Source organism: Lepisma saccharinum, chromosome 8 (genome assembly GCF_977018435.1).
Source record: "Lepisma saccharinum chromosome 8, izLepSacc3.1, whole genome shotgun sequence".
Lineage (NCBI taxonomy): Eukaryota > Metazoa > Arthropoda > Insecta > Zygentoma > Lepismatidae > Lepisma > Lepisma saccharinum.
The window spans coordinates 79416502-79436499 of NC_139236.1; the positions used below are offsets into that span (position 1 = coordinate 79416502).

The 19998-nt window shown below is 37.8% G+C and overlaps 1 protein-coding gene across 1 annotated transcript in view; it reads right to left on the reverse strand.

The window, feature by feature from the left end:
• Positions 1 to 19998, reverse strand: part of Rpn13 (regulatory particle non-ATPase 13) — a 35404-nt gene that overhangs the window by 8878 nt on the left and 6528 nt on the right. Inside the window, exons 2-4 of the mRNA XM_083127615.1 lie at positions 16847 to 16963; positions 13588 to 13690; positions 884 to 989 (exon numbers count right to left, since the gene is read on the reverse strand). Coding sequence (XP_082983741.1) covers positions 884 to 989; positions 13588 to 13690; positions 16847 to 16963 — 326 coding nt within the window. The remainder of the gene's footprint in view (positions 1 to 883; positions 990 to 13587; positions 13691 to 16846; positions 16964 to 19998) is intronic.

The following is a 19998-nucleotide window of genomic DNA, read 5'->3' on the forward strand; positions in this document are numbered from 1 at the left end:
TAAACTATTTATGATTAGTTACATGCTAAGAAGTATATAAAAAACTTTAATTTTCACATATTTTTTCCTGAGTTGTTGAAAAAAAAAAGAACAAAAATAAGTTTTGTAAACAAACTGTCAAGCACAATTTTCAAGTTTTTATTGTAAATCCTCAGAGTTTCTAGTGAGAAGAATGTGCGCGCAGAGCCTGACACAGTTTCTTTATGTCTAGTTGCGCACTTGGAATTTTCAAGCAGAGAATCTACTCCAAATTTAGTCTTTTATAAATTTGGAACGAGAATTTAGTTTCAAAACATGTGAAACAAAGATAAGTGTGTCAGTGACAAAATCAGCCTTATTTTCCTGTTGAGTGTTAAAGCTATGAAGTCTGCTCTACACACCTGCAGCAAAAATGTTGTCGTGAAGGTATTCTCGACATTTCTCTCCCGAACTGATCACGAACCCCTTCAAGTCGTTCAAGTACCCCTGGGGGTATGGATACCACAGTTTGATTTCCCTAGCTTTTCCATGGCCATTTCACATCTAAACTGCTTTCCCTGACCCTTTCACTCCTAAGTGCATTTTCCTGATTTTTCCACAACTCTTTTACTCCTAAGCTCCTTCCCAAACTTTTCCAGGTTTTTCCATAACAGTGGAAACTGCACAAAAAAAAAAAAAAATTCTCAAATTCCAGAAATAAGCCTGGCATAACACACGAAAGTTGGATACTTCACCTTTTAGTTCAATGCAAAAAGATGCTTAACAATTTTTAAAATTCTAGCTTATCTGAAAACTGTTTTCTACAAATACAATAGTTGTATTTTTAATAGCATTCTTATGCTTTTATAGACACTGAAAACTTTAAATTAGTGTCTGGAAATAATTCAGAACTACGAATACTCACCTCATAGTTCCAAGTAGACTACTTAATCCTCCCATCTGCCCAACTCCTCCAAAGAGCTGCATTAGTTGCTGCTGCGACATGTTCAGCAAATTGCGGAAGTCTCCATCTGCAAGATTAAAGCATCCAATCATGATTCAGATATATGTTATATTGAGATGATTGCAATGAATATCATTATTAAGACCTGGAATTTTATGTAGCCAAAATATGTTAAATATGTACATAAATATGTAGAATAAATCACTGAAATATGTAAAAAAAATGTGAAGTACATTGAAACCTCTATATTAATAATATTTTTCATTTCCTGCCATCCTGTGTTATTTTCTTTAGGTTTTGAGTGGCTTTCTCGGAAATTCAGTCACTGCAACTATACGTGAATTCATTATTTCCAGAAATAGCAGGAAGTATTTGAGAAATATAGCAGTAGTGAATAACAAAGTACATTGTAACTTTGATTTCTGCAATATGAGTTTCATAGTTTAAAACAAGATTAAAGGCAAGTAAAGTGACTGGTCTGTCACAATCAATAAAATATTACCAAATTCTTATATTCTGAATGTTGGCCCCACAAATACATTACTCAATATAGAAACTGCACAAATACTGCATTTTATGTTGACCAAAAAAAACAACCTCTTAAACAGGAAGTATGTAATGTATATCAAATACATTTATCATTCCAGTATAATTCATTGAAATATTTTAATGGCTACATACAAAGGGGTACAAATATGTAATTACATAAAAATATGGGCTCTAGTCATTATACATATTATTTATATTATTCAGGATGAGGGACACCTTTTAGGGTGTCTAAGTCAATCACTGGAATGTCAATGAGAATGCATTGTGTATAAGTTTGGGTGTATGTTTGTATACCATGCATGCCAGAAATATTTTTTGAAATTCTGAAAAGCACCTTTATCGAATGGGAAAGTTGTAGTGAAATTGACTGGTCTCTAGGTAGAGATTTCTGCATCCCCCCTCTCCTAATTTGAGGCTCCCACCTATGTTTGGGAAAAATGTTATTATCTTAACTTACATTTCTCCCTAACATGTGTGTGCAAATAACAGCTCTGACCCCGTAAGGCATCCATAAAAATAATAGTAATTTTGTTTCAAGTGTTTAGTGCAGTTTGCTATGCATAAAAATTAGGTATTTTGATTTGTAATTTTAATAGCAGCTGTATGCCTAGTATTGTATTTTAACAAAATCAGTATAATCTATCATAGTAAAGCTTTGGAAAATATATTTGGCGTGGTAGAGAAACTTATATTTCAGGTACTGAACGTGCATGAAACTAGGAAATTGGGGGGTTCACAAAATTTGTTGAGAGCCTTATGTGCATAATTAAAAAAACCAAGGAGACATGGCATACACTATAGAAAATAGTCTGACCCATGTGACACCCACTTAAGAAGTGACATGTTGTGTACATTTTGTTACACCACTCCAGTAAGAGATGAAAGATTGAATTTACTTCTGAAGGACAGTGGCATGTCACATACTGGTTGTCATTGTGTGAAATCACCTTAGAAATACTTATATTTAGTTTTCTAAACTTATTTTTTACTGGAAGAACTTTTTCCCCCTCCATACTTTGAAGTTTACAGAAATTTCTGATGCTCACACACAAAGTAGATTTAGAAGCTTCATGTTGCATTCATTAATTCTAAAATTGTTTCCACTATCACAATTAAGTATAGTTTAAGGTCTGGACTGTATAACGGTATGTACTATAAAACTGCCATGTAGATATAACCAGGATCACAAGGTTGGCAACACTGACCCTGACTATGATCTCAGGTACCAGAGCCTTATTAGCTTGCATGAATGCAGTTTGCATGGTGCACTATGTGGAAGTAGTAGACATTTAAATGCCTTCTGAAAAGGTCAAGCATTGCATTCCACGTAGAAAGATTGAATTAGCTGTGATGTAAATAAGAGCACATTCATCTCCACATGATGGGCAAGGAGTAGAAATAATAGTTTATGCGTAACAGAGGCAATGCAATGCCAGTTGTCAAACCTCTACTTTTGTCCTACTTGCATGCCTGTATTGATGTTTTATTTCTATTATATTTAATTAATATATAATAAATACAGAGGTTGTTCGCTTTATATCCGACCATTTTAGATTCGGTGCTGCCACCTGGCGTATCATGCTGGAACTATGGGTCTGCTGGCGGGAGCAGTGTTGTGTCTGACCTTGTATGTGCGTGAGTGTTGGTAGTGAATGTTATCAAATGGCCCCGAAAATCAACTGGTATTGGGAGGTTTACGTAATGGCCCTTTTCCATGCTAAGTTTCCATACGTACGCATTGTGAAACAGTGTCGGGAGAATGGGTTAACACTCAGGGTGACTACTGTGAAAGCTATTGTGGCCCGTTCCACACAACAGGCTCTCCTTGCAAAACATTCACCCACGAAAACCACCAGAAAAGGGCTGCAAGCAAAGTGTCATCCGTATTGCGAAGGGGGATCCGTCGATTGGCGTGTCAAAAAAATCCCCCAACTCAACGTGATATGGCCCACAGATATCACCTCGTACCGTCAACTGTGAACAAAACAATTCGCAAGCGCCTCAGGTTGAAGTGTGTGCGGAAGGCCCATGTACACCACCTTCTACCACGTCACATTGACGAGCGTAAGACAAACTGCAGAAACTGTATGAAAAGTGCCTGGCAGGTTCCAAATGGAAGAAAGTTGTCACAATGGATGAATCATATGTCAATCTCACTGCTGGTGGTCACATTCGGGCGATCACATACCGTGACATTGACGGCAAGGGGCGCAGCAACTTTGTTCGTCAATGCAGGGAAAGTTTCCCTCCTGGCTTTATGGTTGTGACGGGATTCGGATATGAGGGTAAGTTGATGATACGCAAGGTGGACAAAAACGTGAAGGTGAATGCCAGATACTTTCAAGACTCCATTCTGACACCTATCTATCGGAGAATGGACAAGGCTTCGAGTCATACCGCCAGAACATCACTACGTTTTTATCAGGAAATGGCAGAGGAATTACGAATTCGTGTCATTCCGTTTGAAGACATTCCTGTGAAAAGCCCAGATACCAGTCCAATGGATTTTTGTGCATTTGGACTGTTGAAACGACGTCTTCAACATCGCCACCCACGCACCCTGGATGGTCCATGGAAAGCTTGCAGGGAGGAGTGGGACAGAATTCCCATGCCTGTCCTGCGCCGGAGCTTGCTGCAATGGAAACTGCGATGCCAGTCCACAATGCTGGGGTTCCAACAGAACATGATCGGTGGTAGCAGCGCGGTATCTCTTAAGGTGAGTACCTGTCAAAAATGGTTGGATATATGAACAACCTTCTGTATATGAAGAGCCTCAGTGGTCTAGTCAGGAGGGCATAGAGAGATTCCAGAGGTGGGTGGTTGATCTAAGGTCAGAATTTTTGCAGCCTTGTCCCTGCATAAAGCGGCTCTGTGGCTTACCCAGCCTCAAATCAATGAGTACCTGGGAGCAACCTGGGGGAGGGAGGGGGTCAGAGTCTGGTGCTGATCACATCACCTCCAAAATGGCCAAGATCGACACTGTGTGGGACCCTATCCCCCAATCCCTAAATATGCCTTCATGCCACGATGCTAAAGGGGAACTTTACCTCTACACTGGGTGTTTCAGAAATAATTGAGGGGTTACAAAAATTTATTGCAAGTCAAGTATTGAACTTTTATTAATGAAATCAGTCCAGAACAAACGGGGAACTCACCACGGATGATACAGTAAACATCGACACGATAATCTAGTTCTTGACACCCTTGAATCAACATGTCTCTGTCGATAGTGTCTATCGCTGCACTGCGATATCACAAGACATCGGTGAGACGAATACCTGTCACACGGTGTAAGGTCTGGTGATCTTGGGGACCAACACATTGCACAAAATGCTGTGAGCGATGTGCTTGAAGCGAATGATTTGAGTGTCACCTAGCGGCAGAGATATGAACTCACAGCTGAACAAAACATACACGCACAAACTGTTTGCGTTCTTTGATCATTCTGGACTGGCTTCATTAATGTTAAGTTCAATAGTTTACTTGCGATAAATTATTCTGAAACACCCTGTATAATAAATATATACAATAAATAAGAATTGTTGCAGTAAACTAGGTCAAATTTTCAGAATATGCCACTGGCCAGCCCCATCAAAGTGCATTTAAATTCTGGCTGAAATCCTCAGATATAACAAACAAAATAGTGTAATTGTGATGAGCTGTGCCCGAAAGTTTTATAATATCAAAATAGGACTCCAAACAAAATATTGGCAGAAAAATAAATCTTTACCCCATCACATTGGAACGATGAATGGTGTGGGAAATATTTGAGTGAAATATGCACGTTGCAGCTGCATCACTAGCAGGCACATATGGTATTTTGCTTCCTGGCATTAATATGTTTGAACAATTTCGCCACACCTTCAATAAGCCACAACAAAAGACATTCTATTTCCAGCATCCACTGCTCTAAGTTTGAGTCCACTTTATACACTGGTACCAGACATACCAGGCATGGATTCACGGGGTGGGCATTAGGGCATTGCTCCTCCCAACTGTCACACTTTTGTATATATTACGAGGGTTGTTCAATAAATAAGTTTCCCTATGTTGTAATATTTTTATTTGGTAATATATACATGCAAAATCTACATGTTTAGATAAGTACATACCTGTACTACTTTTCAATATAATTGCCTTGCACATTGAGGCATTTGTCCCAATGCTGCAACAGCTTATTGAAGTCCTGTGCAAAAAAAGTCCAGGCTCGGGCCTTGCAACACTCGTCTAAGTGCAGCCTTGACTTCCGCATCAGTTCGAAAATGCTGACCCTGCAACTCATTCTTCATGTGTGGGAATAAATGAAAATCGCTAGGTGCTAAATCAGGGCTGTAAGGTGGATGCTGTAGCTCTTCCCACCCCAATTGCACAATCTTGGTCTGTGTTTGTTCGGCCTTGTGAGGGTGGGCATTCTCGTCAAGCAGGATGACAGCAGCTGTGTCGAATTGCCGATTTCAGTCACTCCAAGGTCCGACAATAAAAGGCAGCAGTAATTGTGCCTCCTCATTCCAGAAAGTCAATGAGCATCCCAGAAGATGGTCACAAGACCTTCCCTGCCGATGGAATAGTCTCGAATTTCTTTCGCACAGGAGAACTCTGATACTTCCACTCCAACGATGTTCTCTTGAATTCGGGAGTGAAGTGATGAACGAAGCTCTAGCTCTCATCACCTGTCACAGTGTGCATGATGAAGGCATTTCCTTCTTCTTGGTATCGCATTAGAGCATCAAGGCTACAGTCTATTCTCGTCTGAAGATGTTCAGAGGCGAGTTGTCGAGGAAACCAACGTGCACAAACTTTGCGGTATCACAAGTCCTCATGGATGATGCTGTGAGTGGTCCCAAAGGAAATGTTCAACGTGTTTGTCAAAGTATCTCTTCTGTTTCCCAGGATCAGTTCATCCACTTTCGCGATATTCTCATCAGTGGAGTCAGTTGAGGGACAACCAGATCGAACTTCATCAAAAATCCCTACTCTGCCTTTGGTGAACATGTTGCACCACCTTCTGACCATCTGCACAGAAATTACAGTGTCAGCATATACAGCAACCAGCTTCCTGTGAATGTCAAGCAATTTGCCCATTCGTACCGAATCACGGCACGCACTTCTTCCTGACACCAGCTGTCCAATACACGTGCACCTCCCATGCTGCCCTCCTCTCTAATGACACGAGCCTGGCGTTTCACGATGTTCCGTCATTTCCTTCCCATCAGCACATGCGCCTTCACATCTCGGGAGAAATGCCTATCCTTCCTTGAAGGCAACAGATAGGGTTCGTCAACCATGTGCATAATGTTACTCAACTACTTTTGTAACAAATTTTATGGCACAGGCAAACTTATTTATTGAACGACCCTCGTATTATGCCTCATACTTTTGAAGACTCTAATATTCTATCTTTTATCAACAAGTTTAAAAGGATCAAGAACATTATCTTTTAAAAAGTTTCATTAAAGTCCACTTTATGCTTATGATAGGCTGATCGGAATTTGACCTACAGTTTAAATTTGGAATTGGGGGGATCGAACCCAAGATGCCTTGAGAGAATATTTTTTGTATATTTGTTTATTCACTTTTCTCCTCTTCTTATAGTGCAGTCTACTGTGGCAATGGGTGGAATTGACAACGGCATACAATAGTAACCATCTATTTCAGCCCTGGATCCTTATTTTTACAAAACAATAAGCTAATCTCCAGAACATGGAAATCAATTTGGTTCCTGTTGACATTACTATATCGTGATTACATAAAACAGTGCAACTGTAGGTTAGAATTGATTCTTGGTGGGGTGAGGTAACCGACTAGATTCGCCCCTCCCGACTGTAACTTCTGAATCTGCCACAGAGACCTACAGAGGGGTCTGAACCACTATGTGCATCCAGCAGGCACTGAACCCGGGACCTCTTGATTAAAAGGCGACAACATTACCAGTTTGCCATGGGTTCGAACACGGCCAGGTGGTGACCTATTCATAGCTGATGCTGTCAATCTGAAGTTCTGCATCCACGCGGGGATAGTGTTGCGGCTTGGTACATGCCCATGGCGTGCCACATGAAAATGACGTTGAAAAAGACGCTGTGTTTTCAATACAGATTCCCCAGTCTTGAAGAATCCCTCCACAATAAACGCTCGATGTTGCACATTCCAGGGCTCCATGGTTACTGGGCTGACAAACAGTTAAGCAGGCCACCAACTTCTCACAGGATCGCCGATTGTTGATTTTAATTTCTTTCAATTGTTCAAACGGACAAAGTGCTGACTCAAGATCTTACGTAGGTCATTTAAAAGGAAAGGAAAAAGGCCTTCGAATGTATATAGAAGTAAATTGAAGGCATCATTTTTTTTTTTGCACGAACTGTTGTGGTAAATAAAAATGGCATACAATAACCTGTATTTCTGTAGTAATACATTTCTGTACATTTGAAAATTAGGTGTGTTATTCACATTTCAAAACCATCTAACTCCTCTGCCAGACCCTGTACATACATATAATAATAATAAATATTGCAGTTTCTTATGAAGTTACACTTAAGCAATTTACAAATTCGACTTACGTAAAATTCAAGTTACGTAAAGGTTTACGGAATGCATTACTTACGTAACTCGGGGGTTACTGTAGTGAAATATACTGTTCACTGTCTCTCTTTCTCATTTTGAGAAGAGCCAGCCCCCGTAGTAGGGGGTTAGCACATCACGATACAATGCCAGAGGTTTCAAAGAAGATTTGCTTTACTGATTGATTTGCTTGATATTACTTCACTTTTTGTTCCACTTTTGGCTAATTTGCGAAGATGGGGATGAGTGATATGATTAAATTGATGAATGGACACTTGCAAACATCCATGCCCAGGCCAGAATTCGAACCTGGGACTCCTGGTGTCGTAGCGCAATGTGCTAATTTTGAGAAGAAAATATTCCCGTATACAAGAGAAGTTGAAATCAATTGAAAACTTTTCCCGTCACCTAGCTAAGCTTCAGCGACCTTACAATGAAAACTATTGCTTTCTTTGGTTATTATATTTCGCTAGGCATTTTCATTAATCTAGTCAGCGGCGCAACTACAGGGGGGAAGGGGCAAGATGAGTTCTAGGAGGGGCAAGGGGGGGCAAACATTGACAGCCAAGTGTACCTGCAGGGGGTAATCACTGCCCACAAATTCAAATTTTATGCAAATAAAAACACTTTTTGTAAAATTTTCTTGTTTGCTTTGCTCGCAATGCTACTTTTCTCAGTCTTATCAAGTTCAGACCCGGTGCTAGGTGCCGAAACGATCTAAATGAAAATAAGCTGTAAAATTGATTGCTTCATTTCTGGTTTTAAGTCCACCTTACGCACAGAGAGGATAATCGGGACTGGAACTACAGTTTAAAGTGGGATCCAAACCACTGTGCCATATGCTTCCACCAGGTATCGAACCCGGTACCCATTGATCACAAGGTGACGATGTTACCATTACACCATCGGGTAGGCACCAATGTTGTAAAAGAGAGAATGCATTGGCATCCCGTGAAATTATTTGCACCCTCTTAAATCAATATTGATTTCAGCCTGCAAAAGAATTGGATCCAAAAATGTTCTTTCTCGCTTCTCTCGCAATATATCATTGTTCTCTGTAATGCATTGTAAATTACCAGACAGAGAAATAAGACTTTTCTTAATTGATTTTGTTTTAAATTGTTTTGAGGAAGGGGAGAGTGCACATTTAAGAGACAATTTATGTAATTTTTGCTGTTGGTTTATTGTGAGATAGATGAATTGATTGTGTAATGTATATATGTTATGCTAACCATAATAATATATGTTATGTATCAATGAAACTTTGAATACGCACACATTTAGGGTCCACATCGCTCCATGTTGCATATATGAGAAACACATATCGTGCATGAAAGCTATACATGTTAATGTAAAAAGAATTATACTTGGAGTGCATTTATCAAGCATTTTCTGTCTTTCAAAATTAGTTTGTGTGCTTGTTTTCCATTATTAATGTGAAATTAAACATGTTGACAAAATAATTCAAATTGTTTGTTTGAACACAAATGCTTCAGCACCAACTTCAACCCTCTTTCTGCATAATTTACAAGGGTAATAACATCTTTGTTACTACCACTACTAATACTACTACTTTTCTTGTATGTAAGCATTGCTTGCATTGTAGAATTATTTTCCTGTAGTTTACGTTTATTACAAGCATAAGAAAACAGTTATTCGTTTCGACGTTTCAGGAGAACACACGCTCCCTTCATCAGACATTTATTTTCATTTTGACTACTAAAGATAGTTATAACAATGGTTAGCATTTTTTTAAACAAAAAAAATACGTTATATAATGGACGTTGTCAATGTTACATTGTTGTAATATAGCAACCTAACTGTGAAAAGAAGCAGTCCGTTTTATTTTTATTTCAGATTTTGCTAACCATAATAATAATAATAATAATAATGATGTTGGTCCCGCGTTCGAATCATGGCTTGGGCATGAAAGTTTCATCATATCATCACTCAACCCCAAATTTGCGAAAGTGGCACAATAAGCTAAGAAAAATAAAGCAAATCAATAATAATAATAATATAATAACATTACTATTATTAGCATTATTATTATTGGTACGTTTATCCTGGTACTTGGCCCCCTCCCCCCAGACAAAAAATTGTGGTTGCGCCTTTGAATCTAGTGCAACAGTGGCATGAAACACTAGTGCCATGAACTAAGCTAACTCTCTAGCATTCTTAAACCCGAAGGTTTAAGGCTGCAGCAACACAAGCCTTCCATCTGTCCCTATCCTGGTCAAGATCAATCCCATCTTTTCCATCCTTACCTATATATTTTTTGTTTTTATCGCAAAAAATAAAAACGAAAGTGCAAACAGAAGATAACCCATGGCATCATTACCCTTGTTGATCCAACGCATGAGTATGATAAGTGGCCCTAACATGAGCCGTTTCGCACAGTTCTAGTCTATGGTTCAGTCCTAGTGAGGAGATTGAAAGCAGTTTTGCATTCACCCTCTGAGGGAAAGGGCCTGTCAAGCTGCTTTTTCATTGGGTGATGCATGGTCAGCTGATGGAGCTTTTTTCTTTCCTTGCAAGTAGCTTCTCAGTTGTCTCACAATGCTCTGTCAACATGAGATTTCAAAGGTTCCAACTGGGAACAAACTAAAAATACACTAATTGTCATCCTTTCATTTCATATCTTATGAACAATAAGCCATTACAAGAAGATGATATTTATTTCTTTGTATTTAAAAAAGTATAAATCCTCATAATAACTTGCACATACGTTATACACAGTTTTTAAAAAAAGACAAATAATTTACAACTCTGCATCCTGCTTTCTTCGTAAATTTCCCTCATTTTATGTCAGAGGAAAAGAGCTGTAAATAAGTGCAAAGCAATTTCAGCCAATTTATTAAATAACATTTGTGTTAGTTCAACTTCACAGACAAGAGATTTTAATTGTCGTTTTCCAACAAATGTCAGGATTTTACTATGATAAGATTAACCTATGATAAATTTCAAATCTTTTATTTCAACTAGGCATTGATTGAACAACATACCTGGTACTGCCCACTGACACAACCAATGTTGCCAGTTCACATCGTAATTTTGAAACACACACATTTTTATGAATATATTATAATTTACCCCTCAAATCATCCTGTAATGCACAAAATATGTAAACATTTATCATTCTTTCATCGATTCGATAAATATCCATAGAGACCATCCATAACTATTGCTAGCTACTCAATAACTATCTTTTACTCATGTTTTCATAATAGCACATGTGTGAATTACTCACTCGTGGCAAACTGAATAATGCTTTCTAAACAATTCCTTAAAAAAACAAACAAAAAAAAACATCTAAAAATAGTTTACTTACGTGTTAGCGAGAATTTTGATATTTGAGCAACATTTCGGGGGTTCCTACAACCCCCTTCTTCAGGCTTCTCTTGGCACTAGATTATCCTACATGCTGCATCACATTTTTAAAAAACAAGGATTAGGTTACATGGTACATTTGGAAGATATAAATATTTTACAAATCATGCCTAAGCCTTGGCAAAAAGCTGCTCAACCAATATTTCTCCCTTATTATTTTCCTGTAGTTTACGGTTATTACAAGCATAAGAAAACAGTTTTTTCATTGTGATGTTTCAGGAGAACACACGCTCCCTTCATCAGACATTTATTTTAATTTTGACTAAAGATACAGTTATAACAATGTTTGCAGTTTTTAAACAAAAAGAATCCATTATATAATGGATGTTGTCAATGTTACATTGTTGCAATACAGCAACTTAACAGTGAAAAGAAAATGAAACAGACTGCTTCTTTTCACTGTTAAGTTGCTATATTGCAACAATGTAACATTGTTATAACTGTATCTTTAGTCAAAATGAAAATAAATGTCTGATGAAGGGAGCGTGTGTTCTCCTGAAACATGACAATGAAAAAACTGTTTTCTTATGCTTGTAATAACCGTAAACTACAGGAAAATAATCCTACAATGCAAGCAATGCGTACATACAAGAAAAACTAATATTACCCTCGTTAAGAGTCCCTGAAGACGTTAAAAAATGAAAACGTAAAACTGGTAAAAACGTCCCATGATGGTATCTGGTTCTTCTTGGAATGCAGGAAGTATTTCCCTTCCACTTAACCCCCTCTTCCTCCCTGCCGAAGATTACGTCACATTCAACGCAAACTCCCATGTTTCCTGAGCTGCTCGGATAACCTCAGGCGTAACATGGAAACCAATTCTGTTTTTATATATACCTCCTCGCCTGGACTTCTTCTCTTCTCTTTCTTCTTGTTTTTGATATGGAAACAAGGCTTAATTATAGTAAATAAACAATTCATAGATGTTTTTTAATAATTTTTAAAGGAATTTTTTAAAAAGCATTATTCAGTTACTCATGTTTGTTTTTATTTTGTACAATTTTTTTTACACCTTAGTAACTTTTCTTCCATACTGAACGTTTATGTAGAGTACAATTTTCTTGTTTAATATTTAAAAAACTTCCACATAGATAAAGTTAATACCCCGTGCAATGTTCATGTATCGCTTTTTGAACAAAAGTTACGTAAGTTCAAAATCTCTGTTGCATGACTTTTTGGACATCCTGTATTAAATACCTAAAGTAATGAACATCCGAGGGCCTATCATCAACTTTTGAGTTAGTTCACTACCAATTGTCTTGCGAGTGTAAAGCAAACGTAAAGTTGAAAATTGAAGAATACAGGTCAATTTTCAACAGTCGCAGCATGATACATGCCAGTGCGAGTACCAGGATTTCTTGGACACACTGTATATACATAGAGCCTACATTTCAAGGCTCATAGCTCCTGTGCTTTTTGCCACAACATCTATAAATTTTGTGGCATGTATATTTCAATATCATGTATTCAACACACACACAGTCAGAACTGTGCGACAACACCTACGGTCCCTCCCTTCTTGTGGATAAAGTAATTTGAGTTGGTATCCTGGATATAAGAATGTTTTACTACTTGAGAATACAATTTTATGTTCCCGGATTTTACATTTTCCTGCATCATACATTCATATTTCATGATCCCGATGAAGCTAAATGTTATAAAATTTTCCGATTTTTCTTTCCTTAACTTTGTCACTTGAAAAACATAAAATCAAGTTTTCATTATAAAATGTTTTTAATTTAGACACTTGAAAATTGATGCATTTGAGTTTGGTTTCTATCTTTCTAGGCTAGATGCAGCAATAAGGATGAACAGTGAATTGATGAAATAGAAGAAAGATCAAACATGATGTAATTACCATGTCTTTTAAAACAGTGGCGAAGATATAGTACAAGCAAGCAAACACTGCTTGCACTATTAAAATATTAGTTAATGTATGTTGAGTGCCTTATTTACTATCACACTCGATTTCGCAAAATTTATGGATGCAAACTCTCTCAGCAGCCAGTTGGCAAGCAGCACACCCTCTGTGTGGGAAACCAACACTCCTGTTCTAAAGTGTTTGAACCCACAACACATAGTTCCGGAGTGAGCTACACTAGCCACTATGCCATGGATGCTTGTTCCCATTATGTTGAACCCAAATGAGTGATATTCTTAAAAAGTATTACCTGGAGTGACACCGCCACTTCTTTGGGAGCCTGGCAAAGGTGGATTGTTCATTACTTCGTTGATTCGTCGACAGTATTCATCATCCTTATCGTTCTCTGGTTCCTGCAAGATAAACATTCGCATCTAATACTGAGTGCATCAACATTTTTCTTTCTTAAATACCAAAGGAAAATTTCATTGCCAGAGATAATCAACAATATTTGCACTTATTAGCAGGGACTTTGATTTCTTGCAGTGAAGTGGCCATCTTAAAGAAGGCATTACTGTTAACAGAGCTATTCAATGTGAAAGTGGACAAAGAAGGTTAATTTTATTTTTATTCACACCATCACTTATTATGCATGAAATTAAAGGGAAAACTATGCAGAATTTGGAATTATTAATACAAACATTACTTTCATGGCTTTTAAATAACATACTGTTTCAAACCTATCACTTTTTATAGTAGAAGTGGGATTTTACGTATGGTGTCTCCACTTAATTTAGTTTCATTACCATAAGAAAACTAAATTAATTCTAATTTTGTTCTAAATGTCTTGTTGATTGTTTCTATATCTTAAGGCCTCCCCGATGGCGCAGTGGCAACGTCGTCGCCTTGTAATGAAGGAGTCCTGGGTTTGACACCCTGTGGTCTGGATCCTACTTTAAACTGTAGGTCCAGTCCCGATTAGCCTTTCTGTGCATAAAGTGGACTTAAAACAACAAACCAATGAATCAATCTATATCTTAAGTTCTGAAGTATCACACTTCATTTCTGAAACAAACCCTAGTTTGAAGAATCTATTTATGATAATTTTCATAGCCTTTGTATTGTTCCATAATCCTACAAAATAAATGTGCATGGTGTCACACTCATCACAAAATTTGTAACACCCGTCACAGGCAAAAAATATTTATAAAAAAAGTATGTAGTAATAATTTTAGAAACTAAAAGCATCTAAATGTCGAGTAAAGTTTGCTTTGTGAAAATAAAATAAAATTGTTTCTGTAAACCCATATACTTGACAGAGTCTTCTGAAAGACTGAGAAGTCTCAGAAGTGTCACACTTGTCACAATTACAAAACATTTATTAAAATAGGAATTGTAGCTTTCCTGGCATCGTGATTCAAACAAGTGTTCTCGGGTTACCAGCCAGGTTAAATTGGAGTTAGCTTGCAACATTTCAAGGCCATACATTGCTCTCATCTTCAGGGAATGTAGAAATGGAGACCAGTGTAGATTAATATACGAGGCGTATTCGAAAAGTAAGTATCGAAAGGGTGTAAAAAATAAAGTAAAATAGTTTTGTACCTTTTTTTATTTGCATTGCATTCTACAGACCTTAAACTACTTTTCTACGTAGTTTCCACCATTGTTCAAGCATTTGTCGTAGCGTGGCACTAGTTTTCGTATCCCATCATCATCGAATGTTCCCGCCTGTGACGAAAGCTATCCATGCACTGCTGCTTCGACGTCGTCATCCTCGTCGAAACGCTGACCAGCAAGAAACTTCTTCTTCAGATGAAGAAAGAGATGGTAGTCACTTGGTGCCAAGTTAGGGCTGTTGGAGGATGAACAAATTGTTCCCAGCCGAATGACGTGATGACATTTTGAGTTTGTTGGGCCGTATGCAGACGAGCATTGTCGTGAAGCAACACAATGCCTTCGCTAAGCATTCCGTGTCTTTTGTTTTGAATTGCACGACGCTGCCGGACTAATGTGTCACAGCAGGAATCTTTGTTGGTGGTCTGTCCTCTAGGCAAGAATTCTACCATTCTTGCATTGAGAAAACAAATCACAGACTGGACTTCACAGTCGGCGGGCCGATTGATTTTCTTGAACATTTCAAACCTTCAGAAAACTACGAACAAAAAGCATGACCTGCTCCCACGCGTGCCTGTGGCTAACTAACGGATGAAGAACGTCACCGAGAACTCAACAGGGTCGCGACTGCAACGCTACAGCCGCAATATTTGCAAACGGTACTTACTTTACGAATATGCCTCGTACATGACTATAATGTGGCAGATTTTGGATACTGTCTTCCTATTGGCTCTCATTGGATCCTGATGTTCTCACTGGCTGGTGTCTTGTTTCTACGGAGAAGTGGATTCAGGCGTGACTGAGCTGGAGTCCCACGTTCCTGTTGAGATTGGTGCTTTCCCGTGATATGGGTATGGCTTCCTTTATCCATCGGTCCCAGTAACTGCAATATTCCGCTATTATTTTGGTGTCGGCAAATAAAATCATGCGTCCCTTGGTGATGCTGTGTTCAGAACACCAGAATCCAGAGAGAGCCAATAGGAAGACAGACTCCAAACTCCGCCACAATATAGTCATGTATATTAACATACACTGATCTCCATTTTTATGTTCCCTGAAGATAAGAGCAATGTATGCCCTCGAAACGTTGGAAGCCAACTCCAATTTAACCTAGCTGGTAAACCGAGAACACTTGTTCAAAACATTTATTTTCTGTAGCTGAAAATTGAGATGGGGAGAAATATTCTGAAATTAAATAACTTTCATCAAGGAAAATGAAATTACATGAATTGATAGAGTTTCATATTTGAAGGTGATAAGAAAATAATTAAAAATTTATGTAAATTTGTCTGAATGTCACACCCCTCACAATGGAATTGCTCAACACCATTAATAACTTTTATTTTTTTATTTTGCATTGCATTATTTTACTTCATTTTTTGTGCCACTTTTGGCTAATTTGCAAAGATGGAGATGAGTGATGACATGATGAAATTGATGAATGGACACTTACAAACATCCACGCCCAGGCCGAGAATCGAACCCGGGACCCCTAGCACCGTAGCGCGATGTGCTAACCACTCTGCCACGGGGGCTGGCACCCTAAATAAGTTTGCAATACATTCTAATATTTGGCCGACTCTACCATATCACTTCAGACTTTAAGCATGGTTATTATTCCGACTTAATGATACACATGACACAGAAAAGACAAAAAAAAAAAAAACATATACTGTATTTGTTATTAAAAAAAAAAAGAAAAAAACCCAGGATAATTAGACTTGCGAAAGCTTCGCGGACCCAGTGAAAGACAAATATGTCGGAAAAGTACTGGCTGGTATCGGCAGATAAATTCCAACCGATAGTTTCAGATATCGACACAACGGCATCGGTATCGGCTCAGCCCTAATATTTACGTTTCTCTTTTCAATTTATCACATGTGAATTTCATACCTAAAAAAATAAGAAAAATATTGAAAATTAAACTTCCTGGAGGCAAATCCTTTAAAACATACCTGCATCCAAAAGAACAGCTTCCGACTGGAGAGTTTGAATTTCAAGACAAACACTCGGCCAGTGGTGCACTGGGGCACTTTCTTATATTCACAATCATCAGGAAATATTATAAGATCCTGGAATGAAAGATACACCAGAAATTAACCATCTATTTCTCAATCATGGGATCCTCTAGTGAATATATATAAAAAAAAAAATAGTAAAAGTTCCAATTGTGTAATCTCTATATCACAACGTTATGCATATATTTTCGACACAAATAAAATTCTATACATGTGTATAAGCACATACTGAAGATGTTTTCTGTACAGGGTGGTATTTCCATCCTGCTCCAATATGTTTACTTGAGTACGTTAGGCAGGTAATTTTGATACTTCTATCATCATAAATACACCACTATCTGCTTACTTATGGCGTTACTATGTGCATATTTTAGATTAGGAATATTAGGATTGATCGTGTTGGAACTTACTTAGTATTTAATTACTTTATTTACACTGCAAATTGACACTGCTGCAGGGTCATTCCAGTTAAATCAACCAATGGTCTGAACCTTGACCTCTCAGAAATTGATAATCTTTGGCACAGTGGTAGTACCAGTAAAGTTGACGAAAACTGCCAAATATCAGATTTTTTGTCCTCTTAGTTTTTGATTTATAGACTTTCAAAAAAGAAAAAAATCCCAAAACTTGATGACATTTTGAAATCTTTAAAAAAGCTGTAGATTAAAAACTATTTGACCTAGTGACCTCAAATTGGTGTCATTCTCTTCGGCTTTTAATGATCTTTAATTTGAAATGCAACATGACTGTTCTATTTGAATTTTGTAATTTTTCAAAAACTCCAAAACGGAAAATCTCAAAAACACCCCTTCTAATTTTTAAAAAAATATATGTTTTGAAGACATCAATTGACTATTTGTGTGTAAAATTTCATATTGGGACAAGAATGGGTTCCTATGGAAATTAATTGTTTTGTATTATAACGTGTGTGAAATTTGCTAAATTTCTTGACTTTCATGTTAAAACCATAACTATAAGCTGAGTGATTGATGCTGAAGTCTACAGCTGTTTAAACATTTCAAAATGCCGTCAAATTTTGAGATTTTTGTCTTCTTGCTACGTACAACGAATAAGCAAAAAATCTTAAAAATCTGAATCCTGAAGGTTCAAAAATATTTTTTTATTGATTTGGCATGGAATGACCCTGCAAGGGAGAAGGAGACAGAAAAATGAAAGAATATTTTGAGAAGTCACATTTTTAATCCCCTACATATAATTAAAATGTACATTGGGGGTGCAAGTTTTTAATTATTATGTTTGTCATCTCTCTTGAAACAGGCAATGAATTTTAGGTGTCAGCCAGGCAAGTTGCTACTCCGTGAAGAAGCAAGGTTGTGGCTTGTACAAACAAAGTACATGATTTGAGATAAGTACAATAATAAGCAAAGTTCATTCATATTTTTTCAAGCAAGAACTGCTCACTGTGTGGAAGGTATTGACAGATCCGTTAATAATCATGGAGATTGTGTGTATGCTTCATTTTGAGCATGCAAAGTCGACAGACAGAAAATACTGTATGGGGCTGACATTACCTCCATAAGGGTACTGTGGAACCTCTCCCATTTGACTAAAATAAGTAAATAATGTCGGTTGTTTAAATAATGGTCAACGGTTCCGATTGTCTTATGATTTTTTTCAAATTCTCCTAGCAAGAAGACTAACTATCGTAGAACTTTGACAATCATTGTCACACGAAATTTGAACCTTCCTTAAAGTAATGAGCACTGTTTCAATTTCGAAAAAAGGTATGTTCAGAAAAAAAAAAAACTTTAAAATTACTAATGGAAGCATGTGTGCTTCCCATGAACAATGTATTTTCCATTGACAAGCGACTAAGTATCGTAGACTAGTGAGAATTAATGAAGAAGTAAATTGGAACCTTAGTAGAATTCATTTAGGGACTTTATTTTAATGCTAAGAGAACCAAACCTGGCCAAATCGAACCATGTTAAAATGCATGATGAAATCGCAATCAAACACAAGGAACTTGGTTTATTATTGACCTCACCTGTTCCATTGCACTAGAAACGAAAAGAAATGCATTTCCTTTTTTTTTGCCTAGCTTGGTCTTACTTTTGTTCCTACTTCTAAAACTGGAGATACAGGGTGCGGCATGAAAAACTAGCCCCGTTGCGATCAGTTTACAATATGTACAGTACATTTGAAATAATAACGAAACATGCACTTATTGTATTGGCCGCGGTGGCTCAGTCGGTAACGCGTCTGACTACCATGCTAAAGGTCCCGGGTTCGATCCCCGGCCGGTTCAAATCCGGGAACTTTTCTAACGATGGAAGCGGCCCCGGCGCCCACCCAGCGTCGAATAACATGGGTACCTGGGGGAAACCCTGGGGGGTAAAGGCGGTCAGGGGCATGATGCTGATCACATCACCCCCACTCACGACCGGATCAAGAAAGTGTGGGGCGTTACCCCCACACCCCCTATACGCCTTCATGGCGTGGTGCTAAGCACAGGGGAGCACTTTACCTTTTTTTTACCTTTTTACATGCACTTATTGTTTACAATAGACCATTAACCTGAACACACATTTGCGTACGAGATAAAATTCTTCGCATGACAGCTTGCAGGTCTGCATGAACATTTTGTGTACTAATCGGAACGGGGCTAGTTTCTCGTGCCGCAAACTGTATTTTTGTTTGACAAAGGAGGAAAATAATATTCTGTATGTCAAAAAATGTAGGGTAATATTTTGGTAAAAGGGGTAGCTTGAATTTATTGAAACTGGTATCCCTTCCAATTTTTACTTTTGTGTTGTCATGGAAAGAAACGGGTGGGGGTACAAGTTACCACAGTGTCAGATAAATATAATTTTCTTTTGAAAAATATGATAATAGTTCAACATAGAACATGTTTTCAAAAGGTTAGCATATTTTATTTTGAAATGGGGTCCAATTGCCGATAACAGAAACATTCGCATTTAGAGGGAGCACTGCTGTGTTATAAAACAAAGTAATCTGAAAACACTGATGCAATGGTGCTCTCCAAAATATTAGTCCCCCTCATGTGACCAATATTGGTTCATCTTTTAAAACAAACGCTCTATGCCTGCATTTGACCCTGAGGTGAA